Source organism: Hyperolius riggenbachi, chromosome 5 (genome assembly GCF_040937935.1).
Source record: "Hyperolius riggenbachi isolate aHypRig1 chromosome 5, aHypRig1.pri, whole genome shotgun sequence".
NCBI classification, from domain to species: domain Eukaryota; kingdom Metazoa; phylum Chordata; class Amphibia; order Anura; family Hyperoliidae; genus Hyperolius; species Hyperolius riggenbachi.
The window spans coordinates 109,009,334-109,030,177 of NC_090650.1; the positions used below are offsets into that span (position 1 = coordinate 109,009,334).

Here is a 20,844-nt window from a genome sequence, read left to right on the forward strand (position 1 = left end):
ATCCAGGAAGGCAAAAAACCCTTATAAGGCATGGTCCAATTAGCCCCAAAAGGGAAAAAAATTCTGACTCCAGATGGCAATCAGATAAAATCCCTGGATCAACACCACGTGGACTTACCTTTTAACTATAGCCATGGATGGCTTTCAATGGAAAGAAAGCATCTAATCCCCCCTTAGATGCAGATATATAATTTGCCATAACTACTTCCCGTGGCAATACATTATACATTTTAATTACTCTTAATGTAAAGAATCCTTTCCTAAATAAATGGCTAAAAAGTTTTTCCTCCATGCGCAGATCATGTTCCCTAGTCCTTTGTAAAAGATATAGCACAAAAGACTCCGCTCCACCTCCACTCACCAGGACAGTGCAGGAGCCAGGCAACTCAAATTCAGACAAGCAGCAAAACAAAAAAAGCTCTGCTCAATGTCCATGGCAAAATATGAAAATCATAGTTTATTGGATTGAATGAAACCAGCACAGCCAGACAGATGACATGTTTTGGACCACAATGGCTCTTAATCCTAGTTCAAATGCAACAAACAACACTAATATACTCCTGGTTCCACCCCCCTCACAGGTGGTGGGTCACAAGGACACATCCATCACAGAAGAGGGAGAGGGAGGGGAGATAAAGAAGGTTAAAAGAGACAGACTAATATAAAAACAATTGAAGTGAAAACACATATGAAAAAGAAATCATCACAGAATCCAATGTCTACAGATATGTAAGTGCAGATACCCGATCATCTTGGGATAAACCCGAAAAAGGCAATGCACATCAGAGTCACCACGGGGGCCAAATGAAGGAAAGGGCAAATCAAATAATGTAGCTAAGATCCCACCGTGTATTGAGACCAGAAGGGGAACGTGTCCGCAACTGAAAAATGCAATATGCACCACGAACAAGTAGGGTCTTATAAATATCGCCCCCTCTGGGTGGCAACAAAACCCATTAAATTCCCTGAAAACAAAAGGAAGTCATATCCCCTTGATGGACATGTCAGAAGTGTTGGGCTACATTCAAAATATCCACTGTAAGCCAACCCTGATCCCTGTAGTGTTCCGAGATACGCTACCTAAGATGACATGTACTACACCCCACATATTGGAGGTGACAACTCAAACAAGATACTAAATAAACAACATATTGTGTATGGCAGTTGATATACTGCTTGATTGGAAAACACCTGTTATTGGCCATAGACACAACAGATTTTGTTCACTGATGAACATGACAATATTGGCATGTGGACATGCCACATTGGTAGGACCCAACCGTATCCAGCCAGCAGGGCTGGCACTATATAGATGAGAAAAGGTCTAGGGGACAAAATGTTGGCAATGCAACATTACTACAGTAAAAAGGGTGCCGGATATTGCCGTTATTCTAATTTAAGGCACATACAATGGGTACCCGGGAATGCCATAGAATATAAGTAATTTTACATAGGTAGAAAAACAAAGTTTTGTAAAAAATAATACCTTTTAATGGCTAACTGAAAGAGTTAATTTATGCAAGCTTTCTGGGATCTAGTCTCCTTCTTCAGGCATATTTCCAGATTTTTCATAGTAATTTTACAGAAATTCAACTATTCAAGATCTCTACTACTAGTAAAACATTGGTAATTATAATGATATTTTACCACTCCTCACTGTAACCTAATTCTCACACTAACCCTCCCCTATTTACACCTATCACTAAACTCCCCACCTAATCCTAACACTAACCTTCCCACTATATATGCCTATTACTAACCTCTATCCACCTACTTTTAACACCAGCCTTCTGCGTATATATATCTAACACTAACCCCCACTCCTAACACTAACTTTCCCTGGCAATAAAGCCGGAATTTATCCACGCTGATTTAAAGCTACTAATTACAACTACTATAAATTGGCAATTTACCCCATCAGCTGTAAATCCACTAATAACAGCGCCTACAGGGGCTTTAAAGCAATAATTTACCCAAAGCCTGTAAAAGGTTCTGGAGGTGGGGGGTTGTATGTTGTGAGTAAGGGGGGAAAATGTCTGAAATGTACTATTATTAAGGAGATTTGTATTGCCCTGAATTAAGTACTCAAATTAACAGGTGCTTTTTCAATGTCTTGACATGTCTTGTACACCTGCTTCACCTTGTCTAGGCACAATAATGGTACTAGAGATCACTAGAAGCACAATTCTGGAAAGGGATCATTTCAGACCTGGATTTTTCATATCCAAACTGAAAAAAATTGAATATTTCCCTGCCTGTTATAAATTCCACGAGTTTATTAATCAAATTAACTTGAAAAAAAAGTACCAAGAGATAAAAAGCAACACTAAATGGGAAAGGGTAGAGAGGGTCCTGGAACACTGGAAATAGCTCAGGACCTTCCCAGATTAAAGTTGCCTGATCTTTACTGGACACATCCAAACACAAGTTTGTACCACATAAAACATTATTTAAATCTGTTTATTCTATCACATGCGTGTTAGTGACTACCTTTGGGATAAAAACAGTTGGAAAACTATTGTCTGCACACGTTAGACATTTTTAGCCTTTTATCATAGTTCTCCTGTGTGTGTTGTGTCCTAAATCCTTAATCAATGAAGCAAGTGTATGTGAATGTCAGATAAAGAAAATAAATCTGGACCTTATACAGATTAACAAGTTAGCAGCAGTGTAAGGAAGCCTTTATCCGTATCAAGATGCAAAGTTACATAACCAGTAAAGCACATACGTCCATCAAGCCCAACCTGAACATGTTCTTACATCAACCTGGGGCATTAAAGGGAAGGCAAACAATGTATAATAAAAAGCAAATATGAATATTATGTCCTAGACTAGTTTTAATTGTGCCAGTCTGTGAATAGTAAATTGCATAATTTATTACAATATTTAAAATTAACTCTCAACACAAAAACATAAAAATATGTATTTAATTTGCTTAATTCATTGCTGGAAATTAACTGACTTGCATTAGAAACACTGAGCAAATTGCCTGTCCTTTGTTTGCAATGTATTTTTATCACTGAAAACAGCAAGACGATGGACCTAGCATAATTGTATCAGTTCTCTCTGACAAGTTATAGCTATTAAGTAGTGGTGGGATGAACTTTAATCAATGACAAAACAGTTAATTATGAAACACTATGCAACAAATATGAGAGAAGATAGTCCAATGCTCTCCTTGAAAGGTTTTTGTATTTAAATTAATTTTTCTGTCTTATTTCTGCAAAATTTAAAGAGAAACTGTGACCAAGGATTGAACGTCATCCCAATCAGTAGCTGATACCCTTTTTCCCATGAGAAATCTTTTCCTTTTCTCAAACGGATCATCAGGGGGGGGGGGGGGGGGGTCTGAATGGCTGATATTGTGTTGAAACCCCTCCCACACTGTGATGTCAGGACCATGGTGCTGACATCACACTGTGGTAGCCTTGTTGCATTGTGGGAAATAACAGCTATTTCCAACTGCCAAAAAAGCAAGCAGCAACTACTTCCACTGACATCACCTGCCAGCAGTAAAAATGTGACTAAATGATAAATGTCAGAATGTAAATCAGGTAAAGGAAAAACGTTACAATGGCCAAACACTGACTAAATCATTTATACATAATTATTGTAAAATTATGCACTTTGTTCATTATGTTATTTTCACTGGAGTTCCTCTTTAAGTATTATTAAATTTGATTTTAAGGTGAATGTAAAGGTTAGTTTTAAAAAGAAGCAAGAAGATAAAGTTAAAGAGGAACTTCAGCCTAAATAAACATACTGTCATTAAGTTACATTAGTTATGTTAATTAAAATAGATAGGTAATATAATCTCTTACCCACCCTGTTTTAAAAGAACAGGCAAATGTTTGATTTCATGAGGGCAGCCATCTTTTTGGTTGAAAGGAGGTGACAGGGAGCATGAGACACAGTTCCAACTGTCCTGTGTGCTGATCACGCCTCCCAATTGCTAGGCAATGTGAATAACAACATAGGAAATCCCATCATGCTTTGCACAGCATCAGGAAAAAAAAGCCCATGCAGTTTTCTTTGATGGGTGGAGCTTACCTAAAAATGCAGCTAAAAATGATGCTTTGGTAAGAAAAACAAAGTTCTGATGCTGTGAAACTGTTAAAGAAACACCAAGCCTTTTCAGTTCTGCTGAGTAGATTTTTAGTCTGGAGGTTCACTTTAATTGTTTCTTGATGACTTGCTGATTGGTGGCACCTAAAGAGCCCTTCTTTTGGGAGACAGACTGAGCTTCTAGTATATCAGAAAACCCATTTCCCTTCTCTTGGAAGTGATTTCTAAAGGCCTAAGAGAACAACAAGATGGCTGACTATTATAGTTCAGTCTTGAAATCTAGGTTTCCTATTAACATGCTTTCCGGTCATATTATACATTTTAAAGTTGCTGTTTATTTAAAAACATATAATGTTTTAATGGTACAAATACCCTTAAAGTATACCCAAGGTGACGTGACATGATGCGATAAACATGGGTATGTACAGTGCCTAGCACACAAATAACTACACTGTGTTCCTTTTTTTCTTTCTCTGCCTGAAAGAGTTAAATATTAGGTATGTAAGTGGCTGACTGAGTCCTGACTCACACAGGAAGTGACTACAGTGTGATCCTCACTGATAAGAAATTCCAACTATATAACACTTTCCTAGCAGAAAATGGCGTCTGAGAGCAGGAAAAAGATAAAAAGGGTCAATAGTTCATAAAGCAGAAACAATAAAACCATTAAAACGTAAAAAGTAGATTTAAACATAAAAGAAAACTGTGGATTATCTTAAAAAGTTGTTTTTGGGAGAAGGAGGATAGATACAATTGTTTATTTCATTAGTTTGTTTTTGCCTCGGATGTCCTTTAAAATATATGAATTTATGTATGACATTTGATCAATGTTTTGTTGTCTGTTATGATACTATTTGGCCATATTGGTAACCTTAATGTATCTTTTAAGAATGAAAAATCCAATAAAAATTTTTGGAAAAAAAAAATAAAATATATGAATTTAATAAAATAATCTTCTCTAACTTGCAATATATTTTAGGTACAAAGTGTTATTCTTAAGCGATAGACATACTATGTACTGTATTTAGATGTGTAAAGCATTACCATGCATAACTCATTTCATTATTAATATGCTGTAATACAAATATGCATATTAGGAACACATGAACAGTAACAACTCCTCTCTCAGCTAGGTCTGTTTGCACCTGTTGCGCATAATTTACATTTTATCATTGTGTGCGTTAAACCCTTTAAACATGTGTATGCAGTATTACTTTATTGCACTACGTTCTATTTACGCACCCCATTCTGCTTAGTTATGATCTGATAAGTTTAGTGAATATGCTACCATTGTTCTTCTATGATCAATTAATTGACACTTTGCAGAAAAAAACACAAATAGTTGATCATAATTTTTGGGTTATACAGAATTTTGATGACATTACTTTCTTACTTACAGGTAAAGGAGATTTGATTGGAGCAACTTTATCACTTAGCGATCAAGTAATTAAAACCAATGCGGATGTCAAAGCTCTAACCTATTGTGATCTACAATGTATTATCCTTAAAGGACTCTATGAAGTTCTGGACTTTTATCCAGAATATGCACATAAATTTGTAGAGGATATACGACAAGATCTTACCTATAATCTAAGAGAGGGCCACGAAAGTGATGTAAGTACATTTTAGCAAATAAATGTTCATATAGAGATTAATTTTGGAGCTTTTCTTTTACTCAGTAGTGCATGCATATAACCTCTGTTTATGCTCTGTCTGACGTCCTTACATATCGCACAATGATACATGTTTCTGAAATCCAATCACCAATGTGGCAGCAGTGTGCTCCTGCCCTAAGCCTGCAAGGAACATCAACCGCGATTCACTGTTGATTGCAGACTCATTTTTGTATTTCTATCCAAGGCTTCAAGAAACAAACTAATTTCTGTTGCACAAAAAATGTTAACTTATCAGTAGTGTGAAAAATTGTCCAAACCAGTTTCATGTTTTTTTTTCCCACAAAATGTTCACCTTTTTGCAAATGTACTATTCATTAAAATCTATGTCTAAGTCTATAAATTTTGCAGTCAATTGCAAAACCTCTCTACATGATATAACCACCAAACTTGGTATTTATATCATCTAGTGTCCTCACACTGACATTACCTTAACATGATTAAAGAACATCTAAAAAAATACTGATAAAACGCAGTTTTTATTAACATCATTGGTAAAAAATGTTTTCCAACTTATACATTCCCAATTCTCCTCTGGGGAGGATTTTTATGTAGATCACCACCATGCTCATGAGGCTGACAAAGTGATAAGACATATTATTGTGTCTCAGCAAAATGCAAGTGATGTTCTGATGTTGCTGGGGTGCTTATTAATGCATGCACAGCTCTTTTTCTTTGTTTTATCTACATAACCAAGGCCACTAGGGCATTTTATGAAGTGGATAGCATTAGCAATTGAGCAGTTGACAAGTCTTAATCCTGCACAAGAAAAAACATGAGTGAAGTATTTAAACAGGCTAGGGATGAGCGAGAACGAGAGTCTTGCAAAAATTTCCTCGAACTTCAGGTGGTACCGTACATTTTTGACAAACCTATTTTGCAAATTCCATTAAAGTTAATGGGTCAACTTTAAACACTTATAGGGAATATTAAAAACACTAATATTCAAAACAGCAAATTTGCTAGGTATGTGTAGGAGAAAAGTGGCAAGAATGGGGCAGAGAAAATTCCAAAAGAAAAGGTTTCCGAGAAAATCACAAATAAAGCAGCAGCAGTCAAATAGAAGTTTTGCATGATGGACAGCATGCAGAAGGCAAACTGTAAGGTGTTCAAATGTATTTGCAGAGTGCACATCATCAGTGAACAAGTGCAGGAGCAAACTCAACTGGGTCGATTTATGTCTTTTGTAATATTCCACAGGAAACATTAGGCTATGTAAGTGGAACCTGAGATTGAGATATGGTGGTGCTATGTGTCAGCCTAGCCCACTAGCAGCAGTCTCTGCCATAAAAACAGCAGGAGACTTCATTGCTAGCTGGAATGATGAACTGAATGACATCTGGTATCAATGCCACTTATAAAGGTGTCTAGAAGTAGCAACATTAGGCCCAAGGATAAAGGACCTGAGATGGAGCATAGATTAGCAAGAATAGTAGCAGTGTGTGGGCACTGGTCAGCTAATGCCAGAGAGACCATATTGCTAGCTGGTAGTGTTTGCTTGAGTTCCCTGGCAGCAATGCAAGCATGACATTGGTGATGAATCACACACCTGAATTATACTTTAAGTGGTAAAAAAGAAGAATACAGAGCCCTGACAAAGTGGGGTTCCACAGCCTTAGCTATACTAGACCGTAAGGTTCATGGTATTGGGGAGGGGGGCCCTGGAAGTGAAGGGTCTGTTAGAAGGCTAACAGGGAGCCCTAGAGGGCCTCATGCTTTGAGGCTTTACTATACATAGTATATGTACACTTTCCAAAAGTGTACCAGGGAAATATTACCATACACAATTTGTCCTCAACAGGACTGGCCCTATAGGTACATGTAAAAATAAAATGAATGAATGGTATCTTTTTATCAGTATGCACTTATCCTAGTGTTATACAGAGGTAGGTCTCTATACACATTCCTCTGTTAAAACCTAAAGACAAACTGTCTGTTTCGTGGAATCAGGATTGTGCTATAATTGTACACAAGGAGGGTCTCTGCTTATCCCCCACTGCTCGATACGTCAATAGCTGAGCATGGTGTAGCTATCCCCAAGTGCACAAAAAGACATCTATCCAACCATTGATTATCACAGCATCAGGGTAAAAAAACTTTGTATGTCAGTATAAGGCAGGGCTGGAAGATATCCAAAGCTCTGACTTGGGCTATAGGAGTGTGCTGGGGGACACTCTGTCCATGTGTACAATGGTGGGGGTAATATGTATATATTGTAATATAATTGTACACTGTTTAGCCACCTCCTGATGAAGCCGTTGGGGTGAAACCGGTCGAGGGTTTTTTATGTCTGCACTGTATATATTGTATATGAACACTTCCTAGTATGTCTGTCTTGTTCTGAGTACCCCCTACTCCAACTGTCTGTGCATCAGTGGTCGGTCATATAGGGAGGCATGACCAGCTGGATATCTTCCAGGACCAGTCTTGTTGAGGACAAATTGTGTATGCTATACATAGTATAGCAAGCCCTGGTCCCTGAGGCTGCCACTGGCTCTCGCTGTCCACTCAGCTAGCCCACATATATCACCCATGCCGGCACCTAGGTGATGTCAGTAGGTGCCATACGTGTGGGGGAGGAGAGGACAGCAGAGCCCGGGGCAGTGTCACAACTTTTACTGAAAAACTACAAGACCTTTTTGAAAGATTTTCCACTTTTTTTCTTAACGTACTCTGTAAATTTGGTGATTCTAGCATGTATGGGGACTTTGCTATTAACTGCTGAAGTTGGCACCATTGACTACAATGTTAAAGGGCAAATGTGAACATTCGGTTAACAATCCTTCACCTAAATGCTCTATCGGTGAACAAGTTCATCCATCACTAGCCCCCAGGAGATAGGTAAAACTAGGTTCAAAACCAATACAGTGCTTATTAGAAAATAGCAATGGTGGCAAGTTTTGTGGACTTAACCCACTTTTTAAGGACAAATATTTATGCCAGAACAATAATGAAGCTGGGTTTTGAGCACATCTGTAATCCATGTTTCCTTGAGGTGCTCCATTTTCTTCCTATATTCTAAAAATATACTGTTAATTGCCTTAAACTCTCACAGGAACATTAAAGGTGCATACACACGCACTACAGAAGCAAACGACGGGTCCGTCGGCACCTCCCGCTGGGCGGGTTTTCAGCAGACTGTAGTGCGTGTGTACGCACTGCCGGTGGACTGATAAGGCTGTACACGCACTACAGTCTGCTGAAAGCCCGCCCAGCGGGAGGTGCCGACGGACCCGTCGTTGGCTGCTGTAGTGCTGGTGTACGCACCTTAAGAGTATAGTCGATATTGGACTGAGACCTCCTCTGAGATGGCACTGCTATATAATTACATAATGATAATAATTGCAGAGGGTTTTGTACCACTCAGCAATATCGCTGATGTCATATCTAAAACTTGAAAATGGTATCAGTTTTCATTCATGTGATGGTGGGAAGTGTATGTGTAAATGTATGTGTTTTTGGTAGGAAGTTGGTTTACGTGCTGGTTGCATCTTTACAATGTCCCTCCAGAATTCTTTCTAACTCCTGAGGTTATTTAAATTTCAAAATGATACTGTCACTTGCCCAATGAATTCCCCAAACAAAAGAAACAAATAATTGGAAAAGTATATCAATACTTTTCCTTGGTCTTGGTTGGTGCAGGCACAGATATAAACTACCTTAGGGATAATGAAAACACAAGGAAATGCAATGCTTACTGCCAAGCAGCACTTGCTATTTAACTGGTCTGCAAGGTAAACCCAGTCAGTAAATTTAAAGGCACAGTAAATGTGTACAGACATGCAGTACCAGATCTAGCATGGGCTGAACTGAATAACACTATCTCCTTTATTCTGCAGGGAGACCTTCAGTTTCACATAGTAATGTGGGACCAGGGGCAGCACAGGCAGCCAGTCTCCTGGCCCCCATAACCACAAAAATGTGAACTGCAAGCTAAATTACCTGTGGGATGCTATACGTTTCAAACAGAGATGAGCAATACAGATGGGATCCCAAGCAATGGACCAATAACTGCACGATACACCACAAATGGGCTGAGTGGGCAGCCCTCCCCAGTGCCCTCACCACCAGAGAAACCACCCACCACTTCTATCCAAATGAAATGCAAACACAAGGAAAGGCAATGCTTGCTTGCCAAGCAGCACCTGCTATTTAACTGGTCTGCAGGGTAAAGCCAGTCAGCAAACTTAAAGACACAGTAAATATGTCCAAACCGGCAGTACCAAATCTAACACTATCTCCTCTATACTATAAGGAGACCTTCCGTTTCACATAATAATGTGGTATTATGGGCGGAGTAGGCAGCCAGTCTCCAGGCCTTCGGGGGCTTCCCTTGTTAATTACACTACACAGCTACATGATCCCACAATATCTAGAGCAGGGGTCTCAAACTTGCGGCCCGTGGGCCATTTGAGGCCCTCGACACAATATTTTGTGGCCCTCTCCGGCAAAAGCTTCCTTATAGTTCGCTTCAGTGCTCCCAAGTTATCCGCCACATCCCCGCCGCTAAACGAGGGCTGCAGAGCCCCCAAATCACCCGGGGGGCAATCCGCATCGCAATCGCATTTTCTGGAAGGGGCAGAGCTTTCAGCTGCAGCTCTGCCCCTCCTGACCTCAATCGCCGCATGGATCGCCGCCTCTCCCCCGCCCCTCTCTGTGAAGGAAGAGTGAGAGGGGCGGGCAGAGGCGGCGTTGTGCCGCGATTGTGAAATTCCTTATGTGGCCCAGCCTCATCCTGACTTTGCCTCCTGCGGCCCCCAGGTAAATTGAGTTTGAGACCCCTGATCTAGAGTATAGTGCAGTCAACTGTAGCAAGGGCATGCTACCAAACTACCCCCATAAGTCCTGGGGCTTTGTTCATTCTAGGCCTTGTTGTGTGGTATAAGAAGGCAACTCTGTGATGTCACCATCAATAACAGAATAGAGTACTGACAGCCTTTTCACACAAGTCTAAAAGTATTATATGTGGCAAATTATAAATTAGTAATTATTTAAATTACATACATCGCTGTTGTACTTACTGAATAAGAATATGTATTAAGTATACTTAAACAATTAGGCCCTTTTCACATTGGCCTAAAAAACAGAAGGTTTAATGGACGGACACATTGGTTCCATTGAACGAACCGCAAGTTTGGGTCTGCTGCAATTTTGCTCGGACCAATGGATGCGTTGCTTTGACTCCATGCTACTGTAACACTACCACTACTGGTCACAGATGGAAAACAGAGCCTTTTAAAAACTGATCCATGACAAGGATCAGTTTTCCATGCGTGCCAGTGTGAGCTAGTTCTTAGGTATATTAAGCCCTTGAAAAGGGAATAGGGTCATATTTTTGTTTGCTCACGTCTATGAGGACATAAAATACATCATTTGTATCTTTTGCTTGAGAGAAAACTTAAAATTGCCAAGCCGGAAAGTTTAATGAAGTCTTGTGGGAATAAGGGGCTGAATATAGCCCGAGTATCATTGAATGTAACATCTTTAACAAACAGATGTATAAACATGGTCAACACGTCACCCAATTTTTTTAACCATGAGATGAAGCCCAGCTCAAACTAAACCAGAGAAGGATAATTGGAGCGCATGATACATTTTTCTTGTAACATCTTACTGAGAACTGATTTTAAGATTGTTAAAAGAAGAGAGACAGTTCATGGCAAGAGCTAATTTATTTTAAGAGGCATCACTGACATGTACGTTTTACTTGGCTAAATTACAGCAACTTGCAAACTGCATAAGTTATATAATGTGATATTTGTTTCATATTTAAACTGTAATAAGACAATTCCACCTTGTGTTAATATGGCAAAGAAACCTTTCCTGAATCATATCACATCATAAGAAAAGGGAAGTGAAGAAATTTGTCTTATTGCAATTATTATTAAAGTGGACCCAAGTTCAGCATAATAACCTTTGAAGAAAAACATTTCTTTGTTACAGTTGATACAAATCCAAGTCCATCTACTTCCTGCTTTCATGGAAGCAGACATAGAGTTAACATCCTGTGTTTGCATATTAGCTGCTCTGGCAAGCCAGCAGAGATTCCTGAGCTGACACAGCTGAGAAATTATAAATACAGTTGTGATTAGTCACAGATGAGGGGGAATTAGACAGGCTAAATGCTCTAAATACATACAGTGGGCATTTCCAGTGGCGTACATGCGGCCGTGCAAGCGCATGAGGGCCCCTCAAGTTCTGTTTTTTGAGGGGCCCATTCAGGTTCGCCGAGTTTTTTTTTCCGTTTCTTTTTACTTTTTTCCCCTGGGGGGCCCGACTCCTATCCTCCCCCTTCCTCACCTCGGGGGGCCCCCCTCCTATTATGAGCGGTGGAGGAGCGGCATATACAGCAAGGCTCCGGCAGGGTAATCAGGCGCTAGAGGTTCAGCCTCCCGGTTTTTGCTGTCTCCTCTGTATGTCGCTCACACTGCTTCCTGGTTTAGTGCGAGTGGCATACAGAGGAGACAGCGTGGACCGGGAGGCTGGACCTCTATCGTCTGCTTTACCCCGCCGGAGCCTTGCTGTATCTGCCACTCTTCCGCTGCTCATAAAAGTAGGGGGGGACCCTCAGGTGAGGCAGGGAGGATAGGAGTCGGGCCCCCACCCCCACTAAGCTACCTGTCTGCCTACCCTCCCACCCAGCTACCTAACTGCCCACCCGGCTACCTATCTGCCTACCCTCCCACCCGGCTACCTATCTGCCTACCCTGCAACCCAGCTACCTAACTGCCCACCCTGCAACCCGGCTACCTATCTGCTCACCCGGCTACCTATCTATCTACCCTCCCACCCGGCTACCTATCTGCCTACCCTGCCACCCAGCTACCTAACTGCCCACCCGGCTACCTATCTGCCTACCCTGCCACCCAGCTACCTAACTGCCCACCCAGCTACCTATCTGCCTACTCTCCCACCTGGCTACCTCTCTGCCCACCCTGCCACCCGGCTACCTCTCTGCCCACCCTGCCACCCGGCTACTTATCTGCCCACCCCGACACCCAGCTACCTTTCTGCCCACCCGGCTACCTATCTGCCCACCCTGCCACCTGGCTACCTATCTGCCTACCCTCCCACCCAGCTACCTATCTGCCCAGCCGGCTACCTATCTGCCCACCCTGCCACCCGGCTACCTATCTGCCCACCCTGCCACCTGGCTACCTATATGCCAACCCTCCCACCCAGCTACCTATCTGCCCACCTGGCTACCTATCTGCCCACCTGGCTACCTATCTGCCCACCCTGTCACCCAGCTACCTATCTGCCCACCCTGCCACCCGGCCACCTATTTGCCCACCCGGCTACCTATCTGCCCACCCTGCCACCCGGCTACCTATCTGCCCACCCTGCCACCCGGCTACCTATCTGCTCACCCTGCCACCCAGCTACCTATCTGCCTACCCTCCCACCCGGCTACCTATCTGCCCACCTGGCTACATATCTGGCCACCCTCCCACCAGGCTATCTATCTGATGCTAACTATCTGCCCACCCGGCTATTTATCTGCCAGCCCTGCCACCTAGCTATCTGCCCACCCTGCCACCAGGCTATCTGTCTGCCCACCCAGCTATCTATCTATCTATCTATCTATCTATCTATCTATCTATCTATCTATCTGCCCACCCGGCTATCTATCTGCCCACCCAGCTATCTATCTGCCCACCCTCTCACCTGGCTATCTATCTGCCCACCCTGCCACCCGGGTGTCTGCCCACCCTGCCACCTTGCTATCTACTTGCCTACCCTCGCACATGGCTATCTATCTGCCCACCCTCCTAACCCCACCCAGCTATATATCTTATCTGCCCACCTTCCCCTCACCAGGCTATCTATCTGATCTGCCCCCCCCCAGGCTATCTATCTGACTTGACCTCCCCCCCAGGCTATCTATCTTATCTGCTCACCCTCCCACTCCCACCAGGCTATCTATCTATCTATCTATCTATCTATCTATCTATCTATCTATCTCTCTATCTGCCCACCCTCCCACTCCCACCAAGATATCTATTTGCCCACCTTTACCAGTTAATCATCCAGCCACCCTCCCTACCTGGCCGGAGGACATTGATCCGAACCGATTAAGCAAGCACCATGGTCAGTCGGTATCGGTAAGCACTAACATCTTCTACAGCACTTTACGTAGTATGTATTTATATAGCACTGACATCTTCTGCAGCACTTTACAAATTACACAGTCATGTCACTGACTGTCCACAGAGGCGTTCACAATCTAATCCTACCATAGTCTAATGTCCTACCATATTATTATTATGTATTTATATAGCACTGACATCTTCTGCAGTACTTTACAGAGTACATAGTCATGTCACTGACTGTCCTCAGAGGAGCGTACAATCTAATCTCTGCTATATGTATAGTAAGTAGAACATCATTTTTTTATTAGGAGAGGGGACTTCATTCAAAGTTTCCTGTTGATGTCCACTGTCAGTGAATTACTAACTGCTGCTAAGTTCATGTACTTTTGGCCCTGCTCATGACCCGTCATTACCGCGCCCACTTTCCAGTGCATGGACAAGCCAATGCCAATTTTTTGATGCGGCACGCTACGCGCGCTGCAGGTAGCCTACCCCTGCGGTGGATATAGCACTTGCATAGCACCTGCAAAAAACAAATCTTGGAGCCACCCACTGTTTACAATCCACTGCCTTGTCTTTCCAGTGCACCTTCTGCCTCCTAGCTCACTCACCATCTGTAGTAGGTTCCAGCCAGGTAGTCTAGATTGCAGACTGCACCATATTTGCCTAGATTCATTTGCATTTGATTCAGTCAGCTCCACACTTCAGTCAGAAACATCTGATTTGCATGCTTGTTCAGGGTCTATGGCTAAATGTATTAGAGGCAGAGAATCAGCAGGACAGCCGGGCAATATGCATTGTTTAAAAGGAAATAAATATGTCAGCCTCCATATCCCTCTCATCTCAGGTGTGCTTTCAAGTATAAAAGATAGTCTGTCAAGTCATGCTCTGTCTTGATGCAGGATTGGGGTTACGTTTTGCTTTTGCTCAGTAACCTGTATAATGCAGATGTTACATGTATGCATCAAGAAATATTTCTGGGCCTCAGGGAAGGTTGCTATAGACTGTATTGGTAAATATATGCAATGTGTAACCACACCCAAATTAGTTATGGCCACCCCCACTTTTAGTTGCCTGTTACCGGCCCACAATTGGTATTTTGCACAGGGGCCCACTGCTGGCTGTGTCCGCCACTGGGCATTTCTCTATGTTTTTCTTCTGTCCTGTGCAAGAATTCAAAACCAATTTAAGGGCCCATTTCCACTACAGGTGGTGCGGTGTGGTCATCGAATTGCACCGCACCACATTTAAATTACAGCACCAGTTAGTCCATGGAACAGTTTCAATTGACGCAAATTTTCCGATGCAAAGCAGCGCGATGCGACACACGGGAAATTATGGATAGCATGCTGCAGTTTGCATGCATCCGAGTCCCCATTGCGGCTCTTGGGAAGCCGCATGACGTTGCATCCGGTTGTACAACTGGAAATACCTGCGGGGGAATGCGAGGCGATGCAATGATCGCCTCGCATCCCAAACACCAATGGAAACTGAGCACTTGTTCTAGGTGTGTTCCCAGAGCGGCAATAACAAAAATACCAGTTCACCAATCTTTTATTAGTCCAGTATGATCCAAGAGAGGTTTGCCACCCAATAGTAGAATTTTGTTTTTTCAAATGCAGTCCAGGTGGTGCATGTTTCATTTTTCTGCAACTTAGGACAACTAAAAAGATTTATACATACCTGGGGCTTCCTCCAGCCCCATCTACTCAGATCGCTCCCACGCCGCCGTCCTCCGCTGCCCACAGCTTCAGGAACTGGGTCCCCGCACTTCCGTCAGTCGGCTCCAGTCTGACGTAAGAGAAATGCGCTCTTTGCATATCTCTCCAGCAGCCACTGGAGAGATGTGTAGAGGGCGCACTTTTCCTGCGTAGACTGGAGCCGACTGACGGAAATGCGGGGATTCGGTTTCTGAAGCTGCGGGCAGCGGAGGATGGTGGCGTGGGAGCAATCCAAGTGGATGAGGCTAGAGGAAGCCCCAGGTATGTATAAATCTTTTTAGTTCATTTAGCTCTTAAACTTCTTTTAAAGGACTACTGTAGGGGGGTAGGGGGAAAAAGAGTTGAACTTACCTGCAGCTTCTAATGGTCCCCCACAGACGTCCTGTGCCCACGCACCCACTCACTGATGCTCCAGTCCCTGCTTCCTGTTCACTTCCGGAATTTGTGACTTTAAAGTTGGAAAACCCTTGTGCCTGCATGGCTCCTGCTGATGACACCAGGAGTGTATTGCGCAGGCCCAGTACAGTCTGCTCCTGTGCAGTATGCTCCTGGTGACGTCATTGGAAGTGAGGACATGGCCGCACAGGCGCATTGGTTTTTTTACTTTAAAGTACAAAATTTCAGAAGTGAACTGGAGGCAGGGACCGATGCATCAGTGAGTGGCTGAGTGGGAACAAGACGTCTGCGGGGGACCATTAGAAGCCCCTGATAAGTTAAACTCTTTTTCCCCCTACAGAAGTCCTTGAAGTTAGAAATTGTATAATTTGAATTAAAAACTTCTTGCTTATTTTTTAAGCTTATACAATAGAAAGCATTGTCACTAACTGTCTTCAGATCTGAAGCATTTTGATCGAAGTTGCTAACAGCAAAGTTTGTAGATGGTGTTGCTGTTGCTGCTTGACTTGGTATCCTCATGTAAACCTGGTTGAAAGGTGTGTGGCACAGGCAGAACTTTTTTGGAAACCTGTAAGCTGTTGCTTTAGAAGTTTGCAGTTCAGGAAGTGACTGATGAAGACCCTTTTGATTATGTAGTTATTTATTTGAGATCAGTTTATTGACAAAACAGCCATCCCAAACTAAGTAATATTTCACTGCAAAGGTGACCATAGATATGATAGTTTGGTCAACTGAAAAGGAGGATACCAGCCAAATCAACTAGCCTGGGCGATATTATTTCTTCAGGCAACTGAACAACGAATGGCAGATGCTGATTCAAAATTCAGCCAACATGGTCGGCTTTCCTGCATGAGCTTTTGATGAGCAATGCAAATCTACAGAAACACCAGCCAATGTGAATGTACTCTGTTATCCTCACCCAATATGTTTTTGCTCTGTAATGCCTATGGCCATACCCGCTCATTTGCAAGTTAATCCCCAACCCTCCCCCCCCCCCCCCCCAAAAAAAAGTTGCCAGCCTGCCAAGTATCGTAATTATGGCAAATTTGAAAACAAAGTGGTGATTTAAATAAATTTACTGCCAAATTACCAATGTCAGCGTTGAGTTTTTTTATAGAGCAAGCACGGAGCTCAAGGAGACAATAAAGAATAATACTAAAAACTCTTCTCTTTGATTTCCAAATGAAGAAATCAGTGTCTCCAGTGACTTGTTCCAGGTGTAGGTTAAAGCGATTTGACATACTGCCGCGCTGGTACAACTGATACAAGATGGATCACATACTGCCAATTTATTTCCAATTAACAAAGCATTATTTTCCCTTTTTAATTTTAGAGAATGTCCAGACTCAACTTTTTCACAGGTACAAATCACAGGGTGACGTCCTGAAATCAATGTTAGAATTAAACAATAAGAACTTTATTCATGAAGGCTTTTTTCAATTATATCTGGAATTTGCTTCCCCCACATTAATTTGAGTTGAAAGCAAGATTCAAAGCAGGATCTAACTTGCAAATATGATCTCAAGAGGTTCCCGATGTGAATCAGGACATGCACTTTAGGTGCTTCCGTTAGAGCAACACACAAGCATTCAGTACAGGGATCGGCCAATCCAGATCTGGTGTGGATGTGGAGTGAATGTAGGTGTGTGTGTATCAGGAGTACTCCTATACAATTGATGCCCACGTCTTGTTTTTAGGGGGTTTGGAGTTTTATGGGATGGCTGTCACCCATTTTTCTACAATAAAGACAATTTTTGGCATATATAAAGACAATTTTTGGCATATAGTTCATTGATTGGTGGTTGTTTATAATTTATACTGTTAATAATAGCAAGCTGGCATGACAAAAAAAGAATCTTCTAATTTTTTTCAGCCGTTTTTTTATAAGTTTACTCCTGCATATCTTAACATCATCCTGTTTTGAGCATGTTTTACAAATTGCAGACAAATTAGAGCATTGGCAATCATCCTAAAACACAATGCACACAATTCACTATTGGCTAACATGGCAAGCAATTTGTACTGCATGGTGACTAGATAGATCGAAGCAGTTAATTTAGGTGCTGGCGGCATTATGTTCAAATGGGTGCGCATAAACCATAATGTCAATTGCGGCTATTGCCCAGAAGGTTTGGATTTCCAGCGCCATTTAATTAGTGTATTCAGCTATGAAGGCAGCAGTTATATCAGCACGGATATCAGCACAGAACCTGCACTGGGACCTATGGCTGTGTAGCTACACCACTGAAGGAGGTTCTCACCTTATATTCTCACCTTCATTTTTTTTTAGTTACCCAGACACCTCATTAATCAGCCAGAACTAATCTTTCTCGTGGAAATCTGTGAGGGATAAATTACTTTTTTGTCAGTCAAGATTGGCCTATACGGTTCAAATGGTACAAAATATGGAGCATAGACAAGAACATTCTACCTACTTGATTTGTTTCTTTTTTTATTTTTTAGAGTTGGTTTATCTTCTTTATGCTTCAAGAATATATCTTACAAATTATTCTAGAATTGTGAGCGTACCATTAATCAGTGATACATGTAACAAATGTCTTGCTTGACCAAATGAGCCAAAGCCTAGTTGGCTACAGGGAAAAAAACACATACTACAACATGAACATGCAAATTCTCCTTGGTTTAGAGAACATTAATCAAATGTTTTGAAGGCTAAGAAATATAAATAGCATATAAAGCAAACACTGTTAGAAACAAGGACTGGAATCAAAACCCAGAAGGCAAAGCTATAGATATGTACTCATGTTCTAAGCAGGTCAACTGTCAGCAAGGACACACATAAGTCAATGGAAAGAATCAATTTGCTTGCACACTTCTTCATAACTTGTGTGCAACAATCAAGGTAAAACCATTATATGACATATAACAATCCATATCAATTTATCCTTTTTGGCCTGACAACCAATAGCAGTACTCTGATTGGTTGCATTAATTATTTGTCAATGTGGTTTTTGCACTCCAAAATACATTTTATCATATATATCACACACTCAGATTTGGAAAACCACTGACTCATTATGTTTTGTACAGTTCACGCTTTGCTGAGCAGGTCTGTTAGGTCAGAAATTTCACATAATTCATCAAAAGTATCCATTGGTCAATAATGAAACAGTCGGCATTGCTGCCCTCCCCTTTAGCAGCATTCACAGAAAAAAAAATATACATGCAGTGTGTGTATATATATATATATATATATATATATATATATATATATATATATACATATATACATACACAAGATACAGACACAGAACATTTATATTGTGCTTTATTCCTGGCGGACTCAAAGCACCAGAGCTGCAGCCACTAGGATGCCCCCTTTAGGCAGTAGTCCAGAGAATTGTAGCATACAAGCTCAGATTTATTGAGCAAATAGTAAAGCTTACAGCAGCAGTATGCAGCAAATGTTTTGGCTGACCACAGCCTTTTGCAATGCCAATTAATGCAAATCACGTTTGCTGTGTACTGCTGCCTTAAGCTTTATTATTTGCTCAATAAATCTGAGCTTGTGTGCTGCAATTCTCTGGACTTTTGTTGTACTTAGGGGAGCTGGGCACCCCCAATGGCATGCACACCCTCCAACAAGTGGAGTGCTTGTGGAGCTGCTGCCATCCCTTAGACTATATATATGTATATATATATATATATATATATATATATATATATATATATATATATATATATATATCCCTTTTTCCATCCTTTAACCCCCAGGGACGGAGAAATCCGTACTTTGCGCACTCCCGCCGCTGCCCGCGCTCCCGCTCGTAAACACGTCGCTCGCCGCTAGTAAACACGCCGCCGCCCGCTCGCCCGGAGATCAATGAACGGGAAAATCCATTCCCGTTCATTGATCTAAGCCCTGCAATGATCCGCTGCTCTCCGATGGGCAGCGTGATCATTGTGAAAAGATACAGCCTCCAAGTACTTCCTCCAAGCTTCCGGAAGGACGCTTGGAGGTCGCATTAAGACAAAAAGTTACTTATAGTAAAACTACACCCTACAAATTTTTCACATACAAATACATTACTTTTACACAAAAAATTAACTCATTACCTCCCACACTCCCAAAATTTTTTTTTTTGTAATTAAAAAAAAATTAAAAAATGTACAATTAAAAAAAATACATAAATAGTTACCTTAGGGGCTGAACTTTTTAAATATTTATGTCAGGAGGGTACAACACTGTTACTTTATAAACTATGGGCTTGTAATTAGGGATGGACGCAAAACTGAAAAAAATGCACCTTTATTTCCAAATAAAATATTGGCGCCAAACATTGTGATAGGGACATAATTTAAACATTTTTATAACTGGGACAAAAGGGCAAATACATTTCATGGGTTTTAATTACAGTAGCATGCATTATTTAAAAACTATAATGGCCGAAAACTGAAAAATAATTAATTTTTTTCCCACATTTTTCCTACTTTCCCATTAAAACACATTTAGAATAAAATAATTTTTGGCATAATGTCCCACCTAAAGAAAGCCTAATTGGTGAACAAACAAGATATAGTTCATTTCATTGCGATAAGTAATAATAAAGTTATAGACGAATGAGTGGAAGGAGCGCTGAAAGGTGAAAATTGCTCTGGTGGTCAGGGGGTAAAACCCCTCAGTGGTGAAGTAGATATATATATATATATATATATATATATTTATATATATATATATATATATATATAGTTATTTGGGTTGAAAAAAGACATACATCCATCGAGTTCAATCAGAGAACAAAGTGCAACATCAGCCTTCTCCCTCACATAACCCTGTTGATCCAGAGGAAGGCAAGAGAACCCTTACAAATCATGGTCCAATTTGCCCCAAAAGGGAAAAAAATCCTTCACGACTCCAGATGGCAATCAGATAAA

General features: G+C 41.4%; 1 protein-coding gene and 1 long non-coding RNA gene across 7 annotated transcripts in view; one reads left to right on the top strand and one right to left on the bottom strand.

The window, feature by feature from the left end:
- The window catches only part of KCNH8 (potassium voltage-gated channel subfamily H member 8), a 506,682-nt gene that overhangs the window by 427,303 nt on the left and 58,535 nt on the right, over positions 1 to 20,844 (top strand). For all 6 annotated transcript variants that reach the window (XM_068236110.1, XM_068236111.1, XM_068236113.1 and 3 more), the window contains one exon: positions 5,465 to 5,679. In XM_068236110.1, coding sequence (XP_068092211.1) covers positions 5,465 to 5,679 — 215 coding nt within the window. The remainder of the gene's footprint in view (positions 1 to 5,464; positions 5,680 to 20,844) is intronic.
- Positions 1 to 20,844, bottom strand: part of LOC137518371 (uncharacterized) — a 137,263-nt gene that overhangs the window by 101,487 nt on the left and 14,932 nt on the right. The gene's annotated exons all lie outside the window — the stretch shown is intronic.